At 40.4% G+C, this 21,645-nt stretch overlaps 1 protein-coding gene across 1 annotated transcript; it reads right to left on the bottom strand.

The window, feature by feature from the left end:
- Nucleotides 1-18,515: 18,515 nt before the first annotated feature.
- Hax1 (HCLS1 associated protein X-1) lies at nt 18,516-21,486 on the bottom strand. The gene is made up of 7 exons (XM_020166123.2): nt 21,319-21,486; nt 20,566-20,819; nt 20,202-20,389; nt 19,604-19,655; nt 19,123-19,229; nt 18,909-18,999; nt 18,516-18,757 (listed from the first exon to the last, which is right to left on the bottom strand). The coding sequence occupies exons 1-7, from the start codon at nt 21,375-21,377 to the stop codon at nt 18,678-18,680; spliced, it is 831 nt and encodes a 276-aa protein (XP_020021712.2). The 5' UTR covers nt 21,378-21,486; the 3' UTR covers nt 18,516-18,677.
- Nucleotides 21,487-21,645: the final 159 nt, after the last annotated feature.

A 21,645-nucleotide genomic window follows, 5' to 3' on the forward strand; every position in this document is an offset into this window, starting at 1 on the left:
TTTTTGGTGGGACTGGGGTTTGAACTCAGGGCTTAGCTCTTGCAAAGCAGGCACTGTACTGCTTGAACCACACTCCATTTACGTATGTTTTAAACTAAAAAATACAGTGTTATAATTGCTACTTTAATAGTCATGTTTTTAATAGACAATGAGAATTTATTTTGGTTACTAAGTGATCAGTATTACTTTTGGTCACTGTAATATTTAAAAATACAAACATCAAGTCTGAAAGCATTGAAACCTATCTCCAAGAACTGCATCCTGGCATGTGTTTGCTGCCAGGCAGAACTGAGAGCCAAGAGTCCAGACCTTCTGAATCACCTGATTTTCACAGACTCTCCTTCCCCCATAGGGAGGTAAACTGCTGAGTGAGGTCTGAAAATATTGAGACTAGAGGCAGAGTGCTTAGGTCCCTTAGTTCTCCCTCTGCCAGTGCAGACCTCAGTGCTCTATTTGCTCCTCCCACCCTCTGAAGCACTCAGGGGTCAAGCTTGGATGTTTGCTAGGGCTTGTGGAAAAAGTGGGAATTGTCTGACCTACAAGCTATAAAGCTCCCTAGATCAGCAGCAGTTCCCAGTTCACAGAGCAGGGAAGCTTGTATAGTAAAATCAGCCCAGAGGTACACAACCAACCCTTTTACAAGAGAGTCCAGTAGTTTTCCTTGATCTGGGGAATCAAACCTGGTACCTTAAGCATGTAGGTGAATGCTCAGCTACTGAGCCATACCCCAGTCCACTAGTGTGGACTCAACCCTGCCACTACACTGTCTGTCTGGACATTTAAATCCTTCAACTGAAAGACTGCAGTGAGCTTCATATACATATATGAAATAGAATAAGAAACCTCTTGCAATTGCTATAAGTGGGGTAGGGAGGGGATGGGGAAGATAGTAAAGGCAATCTAACTAATGTGCAATGTAAAGCTATTTGGAAAATTGTCACAATAAATCTCTCCCATACAATGAATATATGCTAATAATAATGAAAAAAAAAAACAACTTCCAACCAATAACTTGATCTCAAATGCACAAATTCCAATGCAGAAACACAAAAAATATGGAAAATAAGGCAACATGACTCCTCCAAAACTCAACAACTCCATAGTGATAGTGAAGTGGATGAAATCTCAAAGAAGTCAAAAAATGATTAACAACAAATTCCAAGAAAACTAAAACAGATAATGCAGGACTTGAAAGAGGATTTAAAGGACTGGAGGCATGACTCAAGTGGTAGACCACTTGCCTAAAAAGCCCAAGGCTCCAAGTTCAATCACCACCACTGATAAGAGTGTAATTTAATATAGATATAGAAATTCTGGGGTGAGGGGGGAACAAATTGAAATTCTGGAAAGGAAAAGTTCAAAAAGCAAAATAAAAATCAAGTTGAAAGCCTCTCAGGTAAATTAAATGAAACTGAAGACAGAATATCAGGGCTTGAAGACAAGGTAGATGTATTAGATCATTCAGATGAAGATTTTAAAAAGTACGAACAGAACATGCAAGACCTCTGGGGCACCACTAAAAGACCAAACCTAGGGCTAGGAGCCTGGCTCAAGTGGTAGAGGCTTGCCTCACAAGTGTGAGGCCCTGAATTCAAACCCCAATACCTATGAAAAAAACAGTCTACAAATCCTAGGCATAGAAGAAGAAGAGGTGCAAGCAAAAGGCATAAAAAATATATTCAATAAAGCAATACCAGAAAACTTCACAAATATTAAGAAAGAGATGGTCATTCAGGGGCTGGGGGCATGGCTCAAGTGATCAAGTTCCTACGTGGTACAAGACCCTGAGTTCAAACCCCAGTACCAGCTGGCAGAGTGGCTCAAGTGGTAGAGCCACCCACCTAGCAATTGTGAGACCTGGGTTTAAGCACAAGTGCTGCAAATTAATTAATTAATTATTTAATTTAATTTAATTTAATTAACCCTCATATGAGAGAGAGAGACAGAGCAACTCAGGTACAGGAGGTTTTAAGACTCCAAACAGACAAGATCAGAAAAGAACCTCTCCAAGGTTCTTCAGGCATCTGGAATGAGGAAAGAATATTGAAAGCTGTAAGAGAGAAATGCCAAGTCACCCCATTAGGGCAAACCCATCAGAATAACAGGAGATTTCTCAACAGAAACTTTAAAAGCAAGGAGGGCATGGGATGATGTATTTCAAGCCCTGAAAGAAAATAACTGCCAACCTACATTACCGTACTAGTAAAGCTATCCTTCATAATTGAAAGAGAAATAAAAACCTTCCATGGCAAACAAAAACCAAAGTAATTCATGACCACTAAACCAGCACTGCAGAAGATGCTTAAAGGAATCCTACACACAGAAGAGGACGTTAAATGCAACCATAAAATACAGGGAAGATTAATCTCACTAGATAAGTAGATAAGCAAATGAGCAGTTGGGAAGAATCAATACTACAAAAACAACAAAATGGCAGAAATTACTGCATACCATTCAATAATAATTCTGAATGTTACTGCTCTCAGTTCTCCAATCAAAAGACACAGACTGCTAGATTGAATCGAGAAACAAGGCCCAACTGTTTCTTGCCTACAAGAAACACACTTCACTGGCCAAGACAAACATATAAGCTTAGAGTGAAAGGACGGAAAGGAATTTTCAAGCAAATAAATTAGGAAACTTCAGAGTTACGTGACACTATAGATCAGATGGACTTAACAGATACCTACAGAACGTTCCACCCAATAGCCATAGAATACACATTTTTTTCAGGAGCCAGTAGATATTTTAGGACATAAGGCAAGTCTTAACAAATACAAGAAAACTGAAATAACTTCCTGCATTTTATCAGACCACAATGGAATAAAACTTGTAAGTCAATACTGAGAGAAACTACAGAAAATATTATAACTTATGGAGATTGAACAATTCACTTTTGAATGATCAGTGGGTCATTGAAGAAATGGGGGGGTTTTCATTTTCACTAGATTCCTAGAGTCTAGTGAAAATGAAAACCCAATATACCAGAACTTTTGTGACACAGCAAAGGCAGTATTAAGAGTAAAGTTTCTAGGTATGAGTGCCTACATTAAAAAATCAGAGAAAGCCGGATGCCAGTGGCTCAAGCCTGTAATCCTAGCTACTCAGGAGGCAGAGATCAGGAGGATCAAGGTTTGAAGCCAGCTCCAGGCAATTAGTTCATGAGACCCTATCTTGAAAAACTCATCACAGAAAAGGGGCTGGTAGAGTTGCTCAAGGTGTAGGCCCTGAGTTTAAACCCCAGTGCATAATGATGACCCATTTCAGTCTACTGAAAATGTATTCTTTTCCTAATAAACTTTACTATCACTTTTACTACATTTCACATCTTGCCTGAATTCTTCTCTCCCTGGATGCAAAAATCAAGATGGATGGACTGACTTTCTGGTAACATTTTTGGTGCCATGATTCAGATCATGTCTGTTTCTGTGAGAGGCTATAAAATTACAGATGATACAACTCAAGGGCTAACACTACTATATTCTGAGCATGGCTGTTTCTTTTTAAACACAAACTACCACTGATTACAGTCTCCAGAGGATACACCCACTTCTACAGGATAGATTGTCCATTCCCTGGGATCCCAATTGTCACCATCAACAGAGAGCAAAGGCAAGAGACTCCTAATTTAGGCCTATGCCCCATAATGGCAGGAACTAGTGAAGTAGCCAAAGATTGATTTCAACTTCCCATTCCTTAAAAGATTTCAGGGTCTTGAGTCTTTGAAGGAGGTAGTTAGCAATTAGCCATGAGCGATGGGAATATGCAAAGGGAACCTAAAATGAAGGATTTGTTAAGGTTGCCGGTTTTTGCATTCCTTGTGGGGAGTGGGGGCGTGAACGATAGGCAGCAATGACTATAGGAAAAAGAGATCACAAGTTCTCTCAGGGAAAAACACTGTAATTAAATTTTCCAACTTATTGGTGGCCAGTCTTTGTTAAGATCAAAATAGTCCACCAAGTCATGGGATGTCACAAGATGTTTTTGAGTCCCCAACCCACCTATGGATTAACAAAGACTTTATTCAAACCTAAGGTGGCTCAGCAACAAACAGTTCCTGGAACAATGTATCTTTAACTTAACAAAACAAAGACTCAGGCCCCTAACCTATAAGGGGTCAGATAGATTGGTTGACTCATTCATTTGTACATTGTACAGTGCCTCATGATACTATAACCAAGAAAATACGTTGCCTAACCAAGAAAACTATGTTGCTTAACTGTGACCTCTGCCTCATGGGCTGCTCCTGGGGAGGGACTTAACACTCCAAGTCCCTTACACTTCAGTAAACCTGTGGTGGGGCAAAAATAGTCACTCTTACCCTAGACACGACCAGCTTTCAGTCCATCAAAATTGTATTATTTTTCTAATAAACTTTGTTATAACTTTCAGTTAAAAAAAAACCAGAGTGCTCTCAAGTAAATAATCTAATGAAGGGCCAGAAACATGGCTCAAGCTGTAGAATGCCTGCCTAGCAAGCATGAAGCCCAGAGTTCAAACCCCTGCACCACAAAATTAATTAATTAATTAAAATTAGAGATGAGAAAAGGAACATCATAACAAATACCAATGAAATTCAAAGGATCATTAGGGAATGTTTTGGAAACATATTCTAATAAACTAGAAAAGTCTAAGTCTAAAAGAAATGCATACATTTCAAGAGGCATATGCCCTACCAAATTGAACCAAGAAGATATTAACCACCTAAACAGATCTATAACAAGCAATGAAATTGAAGCAATAATAGTCCCCCAACAAAGAAAAGCTCAGACTATATTACAAAGCAATAATTATAAAAACAGCATGGTACTAGCACAAAAACAGACATGAAGACCAGTGGAACAGAATAGAGGACCCAGATATGAAGCCAGACAACTATAACCAACTTGTCTTTGACAAAGGAGGTAAAAATATACGATGGAGAAAAGACAGTCTCTTCAACAAAAACTGCTGGGAAAACTGGTTAGCAGTCTGCAAAAAACTGAAATTAGATCCATGTATATCACCCTATACCAATATTAATTCAAAATGGATCAAGGATCTCAATATCAGACCACAAACTCTAAAGTTGATACAGGAAAGAGTAGGAAATACTCTGGAGTTAGTAGGTATAGGTAAGAACTTTCTCAACGAAACCCCAGCAGCACAGCAACTAAGAGATAGCATAGATAAATGGGACCTCATAAAACTAAAAAGCTTCTGTTCATCAAAAGAAATGGTCTCTAAACTGAAGAGAACACCCACAGAGTGGGAGAAAATATTTGCCAGCTACACATCAGACAAAGGACTGATAACCAGAATATACAGGGAACTTAAAAAACTAAATTCTCCCAAAACTAATGAACCAATAAAGAAATGGGCAAGTGAACTAAACAGAACTTTCTCAAAAGAAGAAATTCAAATGGCCAAAAAACACATGAAAAAATGCTCACCATCTCTAGCAATAAAGGAAATGCAAATTAAAACCACACTAAGATTCCACCTCACCCCTGTTAGAATAGCCATCATCAGCAACACCACCAACAACAGGTGTTGGCGAGGATGCGGGGAAAAAGGAACCCTCATACACTGTTGGTGGGAATGTAAACTAGTACAACCACTCTGGAAAAAAATTTGGAGGCTACTTAAAAAGCTAAACATTGATCTACCATTTGATCCAGCAATACCACTCTTGGGGATGTACCCAAAAGACTGTGACACAGGTTACTCCAGAGGCACCTGCACACCCATGTTTATTGCGGCACTATTCACAATAGCCAAGTTATGGAAACAGCCAAGATGCCCCACCACTGACGAATGGATCAAGAAAATGTGGTATCTATACACAATGGATTTTTATGCAGCCATGAAGAAGAACGAAATGTTATCATTCGCTGGTAAATGGATGGAATTGGAGAACATCATTCTGAGTGAGGTTAGCCTGCCCCAAAAGACCAAAAATCGTATGTTCTCCCTCATATGTGGACATTAGATCAAGGGCAAACACAACAAGGGGATTGGACTTTGAGCACATCATAAAAGCGAGAGCACACAAGGGAAGGGTGAGGATAGGTAAGACACCTAAAAAACTAGCTAGCATTTGTTGCCCTTAACGCAGAGAAACTAAAGCAGATCCCTTAAAAGCAACTGAGGCCAATAGGAGAAGGAGACCAGGAACTAGAGAAAAGGTTAGATGAAAAAGAATTAACCTAGAAGGTAGCACACACGCACAGGAAATTAATGTGAGTCAACTCCCTGTATAGCTATCCTTATCTCAACCAGCAAAAACCCTTGTTCCTTCCTATTATGGCTTATACTCTCTCTACAACAAAATTAGAAATAAGAGCAAAATAGTTTCTGCTGGGTATTGAGGAGGTGGGGGGGAGAGGGAGGGGGCGGAGTGGGTGGTAAGGGAGGGGGTGGGGGCAGGGGGGAGAAATGACCCAAGCCTTTTATGCACATATGAATAATAAAACAATAAAAAAAAAAGCTCAGGAACAGATGGGTTCACTGCTAAATTCTACTATACCTTTAAAGAACTAACACTAATGCTCCTCAAACTTTTCCATAAAATAAAAACAGGAGGAGCTGGGCCACAGTGGCTCATGCCTGTAATCCCAGATACTCAGGAGGCAGAGATCAGGAGGATCAGAGTTCTAAACCAGCCCAGGCAAATAGTTCTCAAGACCCTATCTTGAAAATACCTAACACAAAAAGGGCTAGTGGAGTAGCTCAAGGTGTAGGCCCTAAGTTCAAGCCCCAGTATGGTACTACAAAAAAAAAAAAATCCATATAGAAGCATAAAAGACTCTGAAAAGGCAAAGCAATCTTGAGCAAAAAGAGCAATACTATGGGTGGAGGAATGGCTTAAGTGGTAGAATGCCTGGCTAGCAAGTACAAGGCCCTGAGTTCAAACCCCAGTACCACCCTCAAAAAAAAAAATAAAAGCAATGCTGGAGGTATCACAATACTGACCTCATTTTACACTACAGTCATAGTAACAAAGCCAGCATGACATATAGACCAACGGAGTGGAAGATTCATTAAATAACCACACCCAACTACAGTCATCTGATCTCCCACAAAGGAGTCAAAAGATATGTTGGAGAAAAGACAGCCTCTTCAACAAATGATGTTGGGCAAGTTGGATGACCACGTTAGAAGACTTAACCTAGACTCCTATCTTTCACCATGGACAAAATTAATTCAAAATGGATCAAAGACCTTAATGTCAGACTTGAAACTTTGAAATGACTACAGAAAAACATACAGGAAACCCTTTTGCCATAAAGGAAACACAAATCAAAATGACATTGAGATTCCATCTCACCCCAGAATGGCTATCATCAAGAAAACAATGATAAATGCTGAAGAGGATGGGGAAGGGAAAGAACCCTTACAGTGTTGGTGGAGGTGTAAATTGTGCAGCCACTATGGAAATCAGTGTAGAGGTTACTCAAAAAACTAAAAATAGGGGCTAGAGATGTGGCTCAAGTGATGCACAGTTCCAGCCCCAGTACCACAAAAATAACCTAAAAATGGAACTACCATATGCTCCTGCTATACCAGTCATAAAGCATACATCTGAAGGAAGGTAAGTCAGTATACAATAGAGATACCTGCACACCCATGTTTACAGCAGCACTATTCACAGTAGCCAACTATGGATTCAGCCTAGGTGTCCATCAACTGATGAACGGATAAAGAGTATTTTTCAGTCATAAAAAAGAGTGAGAATTAACCCATTTGTACAATTAATATACACTAATTTAAAAGAGAGAAAAGAGAATGAAATTATGTTGTTTGCAAGAAAATAGATGGAACTGGAGATCCTGTTAAGTAAAATAAGCCAGACTGAGAAAGAAGACAAAGATCTCATGTTTGCTCTCATATGCAGAATCTAGATCTTAAAAAGATGAATGATACATGTGTAAAATAGGGACTGTTTTGGGGTGGGAACCAGCAGGAAAGAGGCGAAAAAGAGAAGGTGAAGTGGGGATGAATATAATCAAAGTGGTTTATACCCATGTATGAAAATGGAATAATGAAACCTGTTAAAATTGTTTTTAAAAGAGGGAAAGGAATGATAAGAGTAATAGAGGGGGTGATTGATCAAAGTACATTATGTGCAGGTATGGAAATATCACAATGAAACCCCATTTGTAAAGTTAATATATGCAAATAAAAAAGCAAATTAAAATTTTTAATTTTTTTGTTGGGACTGAGGTTTGAACTCAAACCTTCATACTTGCAAAGCAGGCAGTCTACTGATTGAGCCACACCTTCAGTCCATTTCACTCTAGTTATTTTGGAGATAAGGTCTTATGAACTATTTGCCCAGGCTAGCCTCAAACCACAATCCTCCCAATCTTAGCCTCCCAAGTAGCTAGGATTATAGGCATGAATCACCAGCACCCACCCTAAAAACTTAAAATAAAATCAATTCTAAGAAATTCAGCATGAATCTCAGAATGAAAAGTTGATAATGTCCACATTCTTTTGAATGTACATTCAGAAAATAAAAATCAAAACTTAAAAACTCATGGTTGTTCTCACTGTAGGGGCAACCTGCTTTCAGGTTCTATTAAAAGTGTATTCCCTTTGTAATAAACTTTACTATTACCTTTACTATTAAAAAAAAAGCTTAAAAACTCTTAGTAAGCTCATACAAAGTGACTGAAAAATTTTAAAGGAGACTAAATAGGTTCTGAATGTTTACATTAGAGAAAGAGACCCCATCTTAAATTTGTCCCATGTCTGGTAAGAATCCAAAATCATGGTGTTTTTAAGGAGACTAGGAAGTTGTGTGTGTATGTGTGTCTGTGCATAAACACAGAGAATTCTATACTTACCACATACTTACCATTCCTGATATCTTCATCTCTTCTGCGAATTTAAGTTACCATATGGTCTCATTTTTTTCCAGCCTAAAAGACTTCCTTTTTCTTCTCTTTCCTTCTTTCTTTCTTTCCTTCCTTCCTTCCTTTCTTCCTTCCTTCCTTCTGGGCTCAGAGCCCTGAGCTTTTTTTTTTTTTTTTTTTTGTCATACAGATCTGTTTACAACAAATTCAGTTTATGTTGATCTGGGAATGTCTATTTTGTTTTTGTTTTTCAAGGATAGCCTTCAAAATATTCTTGGTTGACAATTTCTGTTTTCTTTCAGCACTTAGACTATGGTGTTCTATTTCCTCCTGGCCTCCATTGTTTCTGAAGAGAAATCTGCCCTTAACTGTGTAGTTCTTCCACTATGTCTTTTTTTCTTGCTGCTTTCAATATATTCTTTTGGGTCTTTGTCTTTATGAAACTTAATTGAGATGTGTGTAGGTACTTGGTCTGTTGAGATCTTTAGATTTCTCTTTTGTTTTTTGGAAGTGCTGGGGTTTGAACTCAGAACCTTGCCCTTGCTAGGCAGGTACTCTTCCACTTGAACTAAGCCTCCAGCCTGACTTCTGATGTTTTTCATCAAATTTAAAAGGGTTTAGGCTATTATTTCTTCTTCAACTCTTTTGTTTGAGTGCTAGGGGTCAAACTCAGGACCTTGTGCATGCTAGGCATGTACTCTACCACTAACCCATCCCTTCTTTCACTGTTTTTTTCTTAAATCTGAACCTCCGTCTCTTTCCTTCTGGGAAAGGATATTAGCATGCTTGTTATACCACTGATCTCTGAGACTGTTCATTTCCCCCCCTTTTTTTCTATATTCTTTATTAAATTTTATTTATTTACTATCATTTTTGCATTTACTTACATGTATATACATTATTTGGGCCACCTCCCCCCACCTCCTTTGTCTCTATTCTTTAGATTAAACCATTTCTATTGCTTTATCCTCAAGTTCATTAAATTTTTCTTCTGCTATCTTAAATCTGCTGCTGGGCCCATGTAGTAAATTTTTCATTTCAATGATTAAACTTTATAATTCTAAAATTTTGTGGCTTGAACTAAGGGCCTTCACTTTGAGCCACTTCTCCAGCCTTTTTTTTTTTTTTTTTTAATTCATTGTTTGGGTCATTTCTCCACCCTGCCCCCCGCCCCTCCCCTCTCCTCCCCACCCCCTCCAGCCTTTTTTTTGTGATGGGATTTTTTGAGATAGGGCCTGGATCCTTGATCCTCCTGATCTCTGCCTCCTGAGTAGCTAGGATTACAGGCATGAGCTACCAGTACCTGGCTCTGTAGAGTCTATTAAACTGCACAATTTATCTTCACCACAATGTGCTAATATCTCTGCTGTTTTTATTCCTATCTTTACATTTTTCCCTCAGTGATCATCCCTATGACTGCATAGCATAGTGGTCAGCCAATGATTTGGGTATTGCATTGTGTTAAAAAACCTCTGTTCCATATGTCTACCTTTTGTCTGAAGATTGATAAGTGTATTAAAATTTTCAACCAGAGCTGGGCCTGGTGGGTCATGCCTGTATCTATGCCTATAATCCTGCTATGCCTATAAACCTAGCTATGCCTATAATCCTGCTAGGGCAGGCACTCTACCTCTTGAGCCACTCTGCCAGCCCTAATTATAGGCTTTCGATGGCTAACTTCCACTTAAATTTTTGGGTTGTCTCCCACTCAACCCAAGGAGGACTTGAAAAGCTTTTTTGTTTTGTTTTCCTAACAACTTTATACCAGTCAGCTAGAAAATTTGCAGGTTTTTCCTCACCTCCGCGTAGCTCCCACAATTTTTGTTGCAGCAAAAAATACTGGTTTTTACAGTCAGTTCCATATTGTTAAAACTACAGTTCCCAACAACCAAAGATGCTGGATGGCAGCCTTAGGCAAGAAGGTTGCAGACTCTTGCTTGAAGTTGTAGCAATTTTTTAAGAATAAGTCTCCTCAATTTATTTTGTCTCAATTTCCTTTTTCTGGGGTATGGGGTGGGGAGCTTGCATTTGCTAGGCAAACACTCCTACTAGTTAAGCCACACCCCAGTCCTTTTTGCTTTATTTTTTTGTTGTTTTTCGTGGTACTGGGGTGTGAATTCAAGGCCTCACACTTGCTAGGCAGGTGCACTACCACGTGATTTATTTCACCTCTCCTTTTTGTGTGGATATTTTTGAGATAGGGTCTCTTGAATTATTTGCTTGGGCTGGCTTCAAACCACAATCCTCCTGATTTCTGCCTCCTGAGTAGCCAGGATTACAGGTGTGAACCTCCGGCACCCGGCTTGCCTGAACAGCCTGGGACCACAATATTCCTACCTATACCTCCTGCATAATTGAGATTACAATGGGAATCTCAATTATGCAGATCACAGTTACGCCTGGCTTATTTGTTGAGGTAGGGTCTCCCTTTTAGCTCAGGCTGACCTGGAACCATGATCCTATCTCTGCCTAGTTAGTTGCTGGGATTAAAACCAAGAACCACCATGCCTTATTAACTTCTATACATGAAACAACTGTTTGGGACAATCTTGTATTGTTTTATAATTGTTCTGTTGTTTTGTGGCACTGAGGATTGAACCCAGGACCTTGCTCTAGCTAGGCAAGCCTTCCACCTTTTGAGCAGCCCCATAGCTGCTGTTTTGTGAAGATTTGCAGACCTCTTTACCCTGCTATAGCCAGTTCTCTGGTGTATATTTTGATTGTTATTGCACCCCAAATCTCATTTCCTTTATTCACTCATTACTGTTTTGAAGATCTCTTCATGTACGTGTATATAAATGGAAAAATGAGTCCTGTTGAAACTACTCCAGGAATGGCGGGAGAGGGATAAAGGAGAATGATGTAGGGATGAATTCAACTATGAAATATTGTAAGAACTTTTGTAAAGGTCACAATGTACTCACAGCACAATAAAAACATCTCTCTGTATTTCCTTTTGCATATTTTGTAGCTATCTGCTGGATAGCATTCTGAACTATGCAAACTCACACCCAACTGCTGTACTTCTCTAGTAATGAAAGTCACCTACCAGTTTTTCTTCCTCTTTTCTACTTCTGTAGTGCTGGGGATCGAACCTAGGATTTCAGACATACTAGGCAAATACTCTACCACTGAGCTATATCACCAGCCCATCTAACAATTTTAACACAAACAATGCTGTGATATTCTTGTATGTGACACCTTACACATCTACACACACACAGAAATGCACACGCACACACAAGTATTAGGATTGTTGGGTCACAGAGAATGTGTGTATTTAATTTCAAAAAGCACTGCCAGATTGTTTTCTTACAAAAATTAAAACAGCTTTATTAATCCATACCCCCTGAAGGAACAAAACAGATCCATTTCCTCCTGCTGTTTTGCTTTTTTGTTGTTCTTTTGTTTTTGTTTATTGAGACAGTCTAGATATATGCACCCCATGCTGGCCTGGAACTTGCAATTCTTCTGACTCAGTCTCTCCAGAGTTCTGGGATTACAGGTATTGACCACAACACCTGGCTCTTATTTTTTTTTTTCTTGGAGTTTTAGCAAGAATTTTAGTGTAACAAGATAAAGTAGAGAGAAGTAGGGAAAAGAAAGAGAAACATTTCCTGCTCCTCAAATAGGAAATGGGAGCAAAGACTCGCTTTTTTGCATTGCATTTGTAAATTTAAGTTTTTAATTCATTAGTAATGTTGGATATTTAAAGAGTTCAATAATTCTACAAGCTTTATGAAAAACAGCAGCTCCCTTTTTGGTACTGGGGATGGAACCCAAGACCTTGCCCTTGGTAGGCAAGTACTCTACCATTTAAGCTACTCCCAGCCCCTAACCTCAACGTCAATAGTCATGTAATTCGCTACTCCCCGGAGATAACTTTTTCCAATGGTACATTATTCCTTTTACTATCTGCCATTATATCTCTAAATAGCATACATGTAGCCTTACTTGTTTTTAGAAATACTTACTGACTTTACATTGTGGAAGGTAAGGATTCAGTTACATACAGCCCTTCCCCCACAACAAACATGCATACTTCTAGTTCCCCATTTTATCGCAGCAATATTGTTTATGCTACCATAGTATAAAATGTTATTTAAAACTGGGGCATATAATTGAAACTTTATTTTCTGCCCCATGTAATTGATATGGTGATTGTCTTGTTTTGTTGTTGCTCAGCTCAGTTTTCTAGGTACTTGTCATTTGTTCCAACCCTAAATACACCTTCATCTACCACACAATTGTTCAAATCTTTCAATAATTAAAATGCACAGGGTTTTTAGTTTCATCTTTTTTTTTTCTCTCCCCCAGTTCTGGGGATTAAACCTGGGGCCTTCCACTTGGTAAGGAGGTGCTCCACCACTATGCCTCCCGCCATTTTTATTTTGATTTTGAGATAGGGTCTAATTTTGCCCAGACTGGTCTCAAACTCTCCATCCTCTGCCTCCACTTGCCAAGTAGCTGGGATTACAGGTGTGAACCACAACACTCAGCTTAGTTTCTGAAGCCATCTCTTCCAGATCTTCCAACATACTCCACCTAGATCATTTGCTGTTCCATAAAGCACTGCTATTATCATAAAACCTTCTCTCATCATTCTCAGGATTTGTTGGAGCTGGATTTCCTATTTTCTAATGAAAAGAAATCCCTGAATAGGGCTGTCCTTTCTCCCTCTAGAAGTTCCCTAAGAATAGGTATGAAAGACAAATAACTGAGACCTTCCATGTATAAAAATACACTGCCCATTTAACTGATAGCTTAACTGGGTATACAATTCTAGGCTGATTTTTGAAAGGATCATGCCATTGTCATTTGACCTTTGCTTTCCTTTTAAGTTTTAAGGCTTTGCACTTAACAAAGCAGGCACTCTACCACTTGAACCACTCTACCAGCCCTTTTTTGTGATGGGTTTTTTCAAATACAGTCTCATGAATTATTTGCCCAGGCTGACCTCGAACCTCAACCCTCCTGATCTCTGCTTCTTGAGTAGGTAGGATTACAGGTGTGAGCCACCTGTGCCCATTAATTTTTTTGTGTTTGTTTTGTTTTTTGTTTTTGAGAAAGTGTCTCACTCTGTTGCCCAGGTTGACCTTGAACTCCTGGGCTCAAGTGATCCCTCTGCCTCAGGCATGTACCACCATGCTTGGCTCTTAATTTTTACTTATTTTTCTGTATTATTATTTTTTATTTTTGTTTGTTTGTCCTTGAGATAGTGTCTCACTATGTAGCCTAGGCTGACTTCAAACTCTTAATCCTCTTGCTTCAACCTCCTGAGTGCTGAGATTGCAGGCATGCACCACCACCCCTGCTAACATTTGTAGTTATTTATTTGCAGTACTGGGGCCTCAGAGTTGCTAGGCTAAAGTTTATTTATTTTTGGCAATACTTGGGTTTGAACTCAGGGCCTCACACTTGCTAGGCAGGTGCTCTATCACTTGAGTCACTCTGTCAGCACCTAATGTTTAAATGTAGCAAATGCAGGGGCTGGCAGAGTGCTCAAGTGGTAAGAGCGCCTGACATGCACATGTGAGGCCCTGAGTTCAAACCCCAGTGTGCAAACAACCAAACAAACAAAGTAAGGTAAATGTGTCAAATGCTATGTATAAATCTAATAGTGCTTGCTGTATTTCTAGTTTTACATACTCCTTAAGAGGACAGAGTATCTTTTAGTTGATTTTTTTTTGCATTACTGAGGATTAAACTCAGGGTCTTGTGCTTGCTAGGCAGGCACTCTAGTACTTGAACCTCTCTGCCAATCTGGTTTTGCTTTGGTTATTTTTGAGATAAGGTTTCACTTTATGCCCAGGCTAGCCTGGCCTATGATCCTATAGTTAGAATAACAGGCACACATCACCATGCCCAGCCATTGTCTGAGATGGGATATTGTGAACTTATTGTCTGGGCTGGCCTTGAACATCCATTTTTCCCATCTCTGCCTCTGCAGTAATTAAAAAAATTATGGGTGTGAGCCACCACACCCAATAAAAGTTTATTTTTAACTGAAATAATAATGAACTGCCTTACATACTTATTTTCTATGGTGAGAACATGTAAAATCTACTTTCTTAGCAATTTAATTTTTTTGGCAGCACTGGGGCTTGTACTCAAGGTCTCATGCTTGCTAGGCAGAGGATCTACCACTTGAGCCACTTCACCAAGCCTTTTTGTGTTGGGTATTTATTTTTGAGACAGAGTATAGAACTATTTGTCAGGGCTGGCCTCAAACCATAATCTTCCTGATCTCTGCCTCCCAAATTGCTAGGATTACAGGCGTATAGTCACAATGTTGCAAAAGATCTCTGAAATTTATTTCTCCTAACTGAAATTTTGTGTCCTTTGACCAATAATTCCCCAACACCCCCCAATTTCTCCCCCATCTCTGGTAATCACCATTCTACTCTTTTTTTCAGTACTGAGGATGCCTAATATAGCATTAGGAGCCAAAATAAATGTGCAAGGAGGGCTTTGCACTTGCTAGGCCAGCACTCTACTTGAGCTATGTCCCAGTCCTTTTGTTTTTGAAATGGGGCCTTGCTACTTTGGCCCAGGGTTGGCTTTGAATTTGCAACTCTCTTGCATCAGCCTCCTGAGTAGCTGGGATTACAGGCATATAAAACCACCTGGCTTCTACTCTCTGAGTTCTTTTTTTTTTTTTTGGCAGTGGTACTGGGGTTTGAACTTAGGGCTTTGTGCTTGCTAGGCAGGTGCTCTACCACTTGAGCCATGCCTCCAGCCCTCAAATTTTTTAGATTCCATCTATTATGAGTTCATGCAGAATTTGACTTCAACGTACTGATTTCAGTTGAAATTCAATATTGGAGCTATACTTTGCTGATCTTGTTATTTTGTCTTTGAGACTAGGTCTCACTGTTGCCCAAGCTGTCTTTTTGGTGGCACTGAAGTTTGAACTCAGAGGCTCACACTTGCTAGGCAGGAGTAGCTTGAGTCACTCCACTGTCACCCCGCCCCTGCTGGTCTAAAGTGATCCTCATGCCTTAGACTCCTGCATAGCTAGGACTATAGGCACTGGTCACTATTCATGCTGCTGCGAAGTTTATGTTCTGATTTCTGATCCTCTGCACGTGATCTAATTTTTAAAATTCTCTTTTATCGCTAGTGTTCTAAAATTTCACTATGTACCTTAGAATAAGTTTATTTTCATATCTGTCTCTAGCCTGTGGTGGGCCCTCGCAGGTTAGAAAGTAATATTCTTTCGTAATGGGGGTATTTTCTTGACTTATTTCATTCATGAGTACACCGTTTTTCTTTGGAGAGTTCAAGTTTGTCTTCAGAATCTTTTTACTTATTGTTTCTCCATTTCTATTTTTCTTTTTTGAAGAGTGGGTCTTACTATGTGGCTTGGGCTGGCCTGGAATGCATTACGTAGCCCCAGACTGGCTTCAAATTCACCCTCCACCCCATCCCCAGGCCTTAGCATTCCAAGTGCTAGGATTACAGGTGTGCACCACCATATCTGGCTTCTGCTCATGGTTTTTGGTTGTTTTTTTTTTTTTTTTGTGGCACTGGAGTTTGAACTCAAGGCCTATACCTTGAGCCACCCCACTAACCCTTTTTTGTGATTTTTTTTTTTTTTGAGATAGGGTCTCGAAAAATATTTGACCAGCTGACTTCTAACCGTGATCCTCCTGACCTCTGCCTCATGAGTAGCCAGGATTACAGGCATGAGCCACTGGTGCCTGGCACTATTTTATTTTTTTAGTGCTGGGATCAAACCCAGGGCCTTGTGCATGCTAGGCAAGCGTTCTACCACCGAGCTACATCCTAGTCCACACTGTTCTAGTTTTAAGAACATAACATATCACCCCACATTACTAAGGAAGGACCATAAAGACTTGTGCTCTTACTAGGTTTTCATTTCTCTGTGGTCTGTTTCTTCCAGGTTGCTTCTTTTGTCTGTGTAAGTCTCCACTGCTCATGTTAGAGGCTTTCCTTATATATTTGGTGAACTTTGGTTTCATTTTTATTTAATGGTGAACTTTAAAAAGCTGACTGGAAAAATCAATTGTATTCTTATATTCTAGGGGAGCTAGAGAACAAGAAAGTAGGAAGACTGGCTCTGCTAAAGACAACTACAGATTTTAAAGTGTGATATAGGCACAAAGTAGATAAGCAGATTAATGAAAGACCCAGTACAGGTGTGTGTATTTATAAACATTGTCAAGGCCTGGAGTGTGGCTCAAGTGATAGAGCTCAATTCCCAGTATTGAGGAAAAAAAAAAAAACAAAAAACTCATCAATACATTTTTCCAAATAAATAAAATTGTTTTCCTGACTCCTATCATATATAAAGATAAATTACAGGTGGATACCTAAAAAGCAAAATAAAAAGTCTAAAACATAGCTTATAAAAAACTTTATAACATAAGGGAGTAACCTTTTAACTTTGGGTTATAAGAGATTTCTAAAGATACAGAGCACTAATTATAAATGAAAAAGATAAATCTGGATATTATAAATCAACCTCTGTTCACCAAAAGACATAATAAAAGAAAAAAGACAAAACTGTGTAACTGTCATCTCTGATCCTTGGTTCTTGTGCTATGGCTCTTTAGAAAAGTCCCTTGGTAGGTCCTCGTGGCTCATGCCTGTAATCCTAGCAACTCAGGAGGCAAGATAAGTTCAAAGCCAGCCCAGGAAAAGTTCTCAAGACCTTATTTTGAAAATACCCAACAGAGAAAGGGCTGATGGAGTGACTCAAGAGGTAGAGTGCCTGCCTTCCAAACAGGAGGCCTGTGACTTCAAACCCCAGAACTGCCAAAAGAAAAAAAAAGGTCCCTTTATCATTAATATAGTGTGGTTTTCCAGAGGAAATGGAGACAAACAAGTGTGTAAAACCTGCCGTTCTTAACCATAGTGCTAAAAAGATTTTTTTTTTTTTTTTTTTGAGACAGGGTCTTGCTATGTAGCCCAGGCTGGCCTTAAACTCTCGATCCTCCTGTCTCAGCCTCCCAAGGGCTGGGATCATAGGTGTGCACCACCACTAAAATCCATGTTGCTGTTAAAAAGTTTAAGCCTAATTACAAAGGTGTTTTTGGTTTTTTTGTCTGTTTTGTTTTAGTAAAAAGTATTTTATTAGACTAGAAAAGACATTTGTAGAGGTGAAAATGGGTCACCTCAGAGAGGTTGAAAACTACCTAAAAAGACTTTTTAATGAAAAACAATATAGTCATATTTGTGCTAGTTATACTTTTTCTTACATTAAAAAAAAATCCAGTAAAGTAGTATCTGTCCATGTATTTTTTCACATCATCTTATGAACTATCTTTAGAGGTCCTACACTGAAAGAAGCAGTCATCCCCTCCCTCCACACATACACCCTTTTTTTTTTTTTAATCTGATGTACCCCTTTCTAGAAATGTTACTGGAATTATCTCTAGTTATGTCCCCAGTAAGAAAATCGTTTTCTGCTGGTGCCTGAATCTTATTTTTGGCAGTACTAGAGTTTGAACTCAGGGCCTTGTGCTTGCTAAGCAACTCTTATCACTTGAGTCACAATGCCAGCCAAGGATCTGACTCTTATTTATTAAATCAGGTTTTGGAAGTAGAACAAAAAGTTAAAAAATAAAGAGACTATAGGCCAAGATAGTTTAGGAAGCCCTAGATGGTTCTGGAAAGTGAAGCAGCCTTGACAAAACCAAGACCAAGACCTTTAGCATAAATAAAGGTTTTATTGATCAGTTTGAGTGAGTAACAGACTGACATACCCCAATTTACTGTTCCACACACCCAAGCCCCTGAGGTGACAGAAGAAGCTAAGCTTACTGATAGTGGGCAATGGAAAGGACCTGGTGCTTCTGATGGTTAACAAAGCTACCGGGACCGAAACCAACGTCCCAGGAATAAATCCAGGATGGAAAAGGCATCATCCAGAGCTGGAGATCTTGGTGATTCTGAAGAAGAGAGTCATACACATTGATAGACTAAATGAAAAAGACTGACCAGAGGCAAAAGAGAAAAATACTAGTAAAAGGTACAAGGTAAGAGTGTTCTTTCCCCAAGGAGTTAAGTAATGGGCTTCTTCGATTCATACTCTTAACTTACCACCTCTTGGACTGCCATCCGCTTCTTGATGAGTTATTGTGCTCTCTCTCCGGCCCTCACTGTCCACCACAGTCCGGTGCTCCTCCACTATCTATAAGAAGCCCCCATCATATTCCTAATATCACTAAAGGTGAGTTCAGTGTTACTTTACACAGGCTTCTCTTTCCAGGGTATTCCCTGTCCGCAGTTCCTCTGTGCCTGTCTTGCAACTCACCCCATCTGGTTTAATGATCTTGGTCACAGAGATGCTCTTGAAATAGGATTTGGGCTGGGGCTGTAGAACTGGACCGAGACCCTCCTGGGAAACCTGGGAATCAAGATCTGGAAGGGCAGAGAGATGAAGAACCAATAGACAGAGTTGTAGTTGGGGGTGGGGGAATAGACAAGTATAGCAGAAGAAATTTCAGGGAGAAAGAACAGGCAGGCCTGCCTAGCAAATGTGAGGACCTGAGTTCAAACCCAAGTACCACCAAAAACAAATAAATAATAAAAGTAGTCAAGGAGGTTTGGCTCAAATGGCAGAGCATCTGCTGAAAGAAGGGAGGGAGGGAAGAAAAGAAAAGAAAAGAAAGGGAAGGAAGGAAAGTGGGGGAGGGATGGAGGGAGGGAGGGGAGGAAGGGAAGGAAGGAACTAACAGGCAGAAGTTTGGGAGAGTAACAGATGGACGGCAAATGTCCCTTCCCTCTAGACTCACCATTGTCCTCTCTGGCTCTAGGAAGGGGAGTCACAGGCCACATATCATCAAACTGTAGAAGAAGCCATACATAGCAGGTAAAAAGACACCTTTCAATCTGAAACTTGAAGGGTCATAGACCACAAACTACTCCCAAATTCCAAAACCCCCTTTTCCCAAGAGAAATAATTCCATTTAGGATAGCTTTATTCATCTATTCATTCCTTCCTCCTGGTTGTTTTATATACCCTTCTACCAAAAAGCTTTCCTGAAATGATATGCATCTGTCCTCCCTTGGCAAGCTTGCCTTATCCAAGAATCATCTAGATCAGTAATTTTTGTTAAGAGTAGAATTCCTATTTTCCTCAAAAGAAAATCCTACAAAAAGCTTAATATAGAAAACAGGGGCTCAGAACAGAGGCTAATGGTAGACCACTTGCCTAGCCTGCATGAGGCTTTGGGTACCATCCCCAGCACTGCTGAAAATCAGTTAAATAGACTAAATGGAGGGGCTAGAATTCCAAAACCTGTCTATCAGATTCCAACAAGGATTCTAGTCACTGTACTTTATTAGTGCTCTCTCACAGACTCTCACTTTAGGCCCAGATGGAGTACTCACCCTATGAAAAGGTCTCTGGGACCCCCAGTCTGGCGCTGGTTTTGGGGATTCAGGTCTTGCATCACTCTCCAAGACCCCCCCAAAGATCCTGGGTTGGTGACTATCTGGGTATTTAAGCATTGAGTCCCGAAGTGTCTGCCCCTCCCGCAGCCTCTCACCAGGTGTCTCTGCCTCAGGACCTGGAAGTTCTGTAGAAAGGTGGCAGGAGGATGCTGGGGTGGGAAAGGACTTGGACCCTTTAAATCTTCCTGAAATCATCAGTTGTCTCACACTTTATATCCCTAACTACTCCCCCCAGGCTCCTTATTTCACCCACCAAACCCACTAGAAAACCATAGGTTCTTCCTCAGGGAAATGCACACACCAGGAGGGTGGGAAGGCAAGGTCCAGGCTCCCATCTCGCTGAAGATGCTATTGAAATCCCGTACTAGGTCATCAAAACCGAAGTTATTGTGGAAACGCATCCCTCCTCCTGGGCTGAAGCTGAAGCCAAATTCATCTGGGGGCTGGGAACCATCAAACCTTGGGTTCCAAGAACCCCACGTGGCTCCTCCTTCCTCTTCCTCATCATCCTCATCTTCATCTCGAGTCATCCCTCCAAAAAAGGGATCTCTGTGGCTGAGGATGGAGGCAGATAAGGCACCAGGATTTGAGCACTACTTAAGCCATAAAATCAGCGCATAGGTGGCAAAATGGGAAGCTGAGGACAATGTTGGAGAACTGGCTACAAGTCAAAACGTAACAGCTGATTCTTCTCAGTTTTGTTTTTGTTTTGTTTCATTTTTATCAAAGTTTGTCCTCCTAACTCCTCCCCCAGCCCCTCCCCTACCTCCCAAGGTCCTGCATACTTGCTCCTGTCCTATTTCCCCAGACCCCCTCCCCACATTGTCTTCCCCACCCAGGTCTCTATTGCATCACTCCAGGTTGGACAAAGGCTTAGATTGCGGTTTCTCCTCTTAACGACTGCCTTGGTTACTGTTGCGCGGAACTGCTCAGTGTTGCGACTTATGTTCTCTCCGCAGGAGAGGGGAGAGGAAGTTTTTACAAAAATAGAGTAAAAGGGTCAAGCTCTCCCCAGAACACCCTCCTCCCTTGTCCATCCCAGAACTACTCTCACCTCCGAGGTCCAGAAAAACCGAAAAAGCCCCGAAAGAGGTCAAAAAGGCTCATTCCCATAGTGGGACTCGAACCTTTGAACCCCTTCAGCAGTTCATTCGCACCAGGGTAGAGTCTCGCTACGCTATCGGAAATTGAGAGCGGCGTCAGCTCACGCTGCCGAAAAGTAAGACTGCGATGCGGCACTGTCGTAAAACGAACGTAAGCCAGACGAGGAAGTGGAGGAGGGGCTTCTTAAATTTGAAAGGTCCTAGTGCGTCCAACTCTTCAGTTTCCTGTCGGGGGCAGGCGTGCCGAGTTCTTATTTTCCTATGATCATCTCCCTCCT

The sequence above is a fragment of the Castor canadensis genome, chromosome 11, assembly GCF_047511655.1.
Source record: "Castor canadensis chromosome 11, mCasCan1.hap1v2, whole genome shotgun sequence".
Lineage (NCBI taxonomy): Eukaryota > Metazoa > Chordata > Mammalia > Rodentia > Castoridae > Castor > Castor canadensis.

Excerpts from the sequence above, each read along its gene's own strand:
- Hax1 (XM_020166123.2), bottom strand. The coding sequence starts at position 21,377 with ATGGGAATGAGCCTTTTTGACCTCTTTCGGGGCTTTTTCGGTTTTTCT. Across the intron at positions 19,656-20,201 it reads CCCAGAGACCTTTTCATAGG|TTTGATGATATGTGGCCTGT; the intron begins GTGAGTACTCCA and ends CTTCTTCTACAG. Across the intron at positions 19,000-19,122 it reads AGATCATTAAACCAGATGGG|ATAGTGGAGGAGCACCGGAC; the intron begins GTGAGTTGCAAG and ends GGCTTCTTATAG.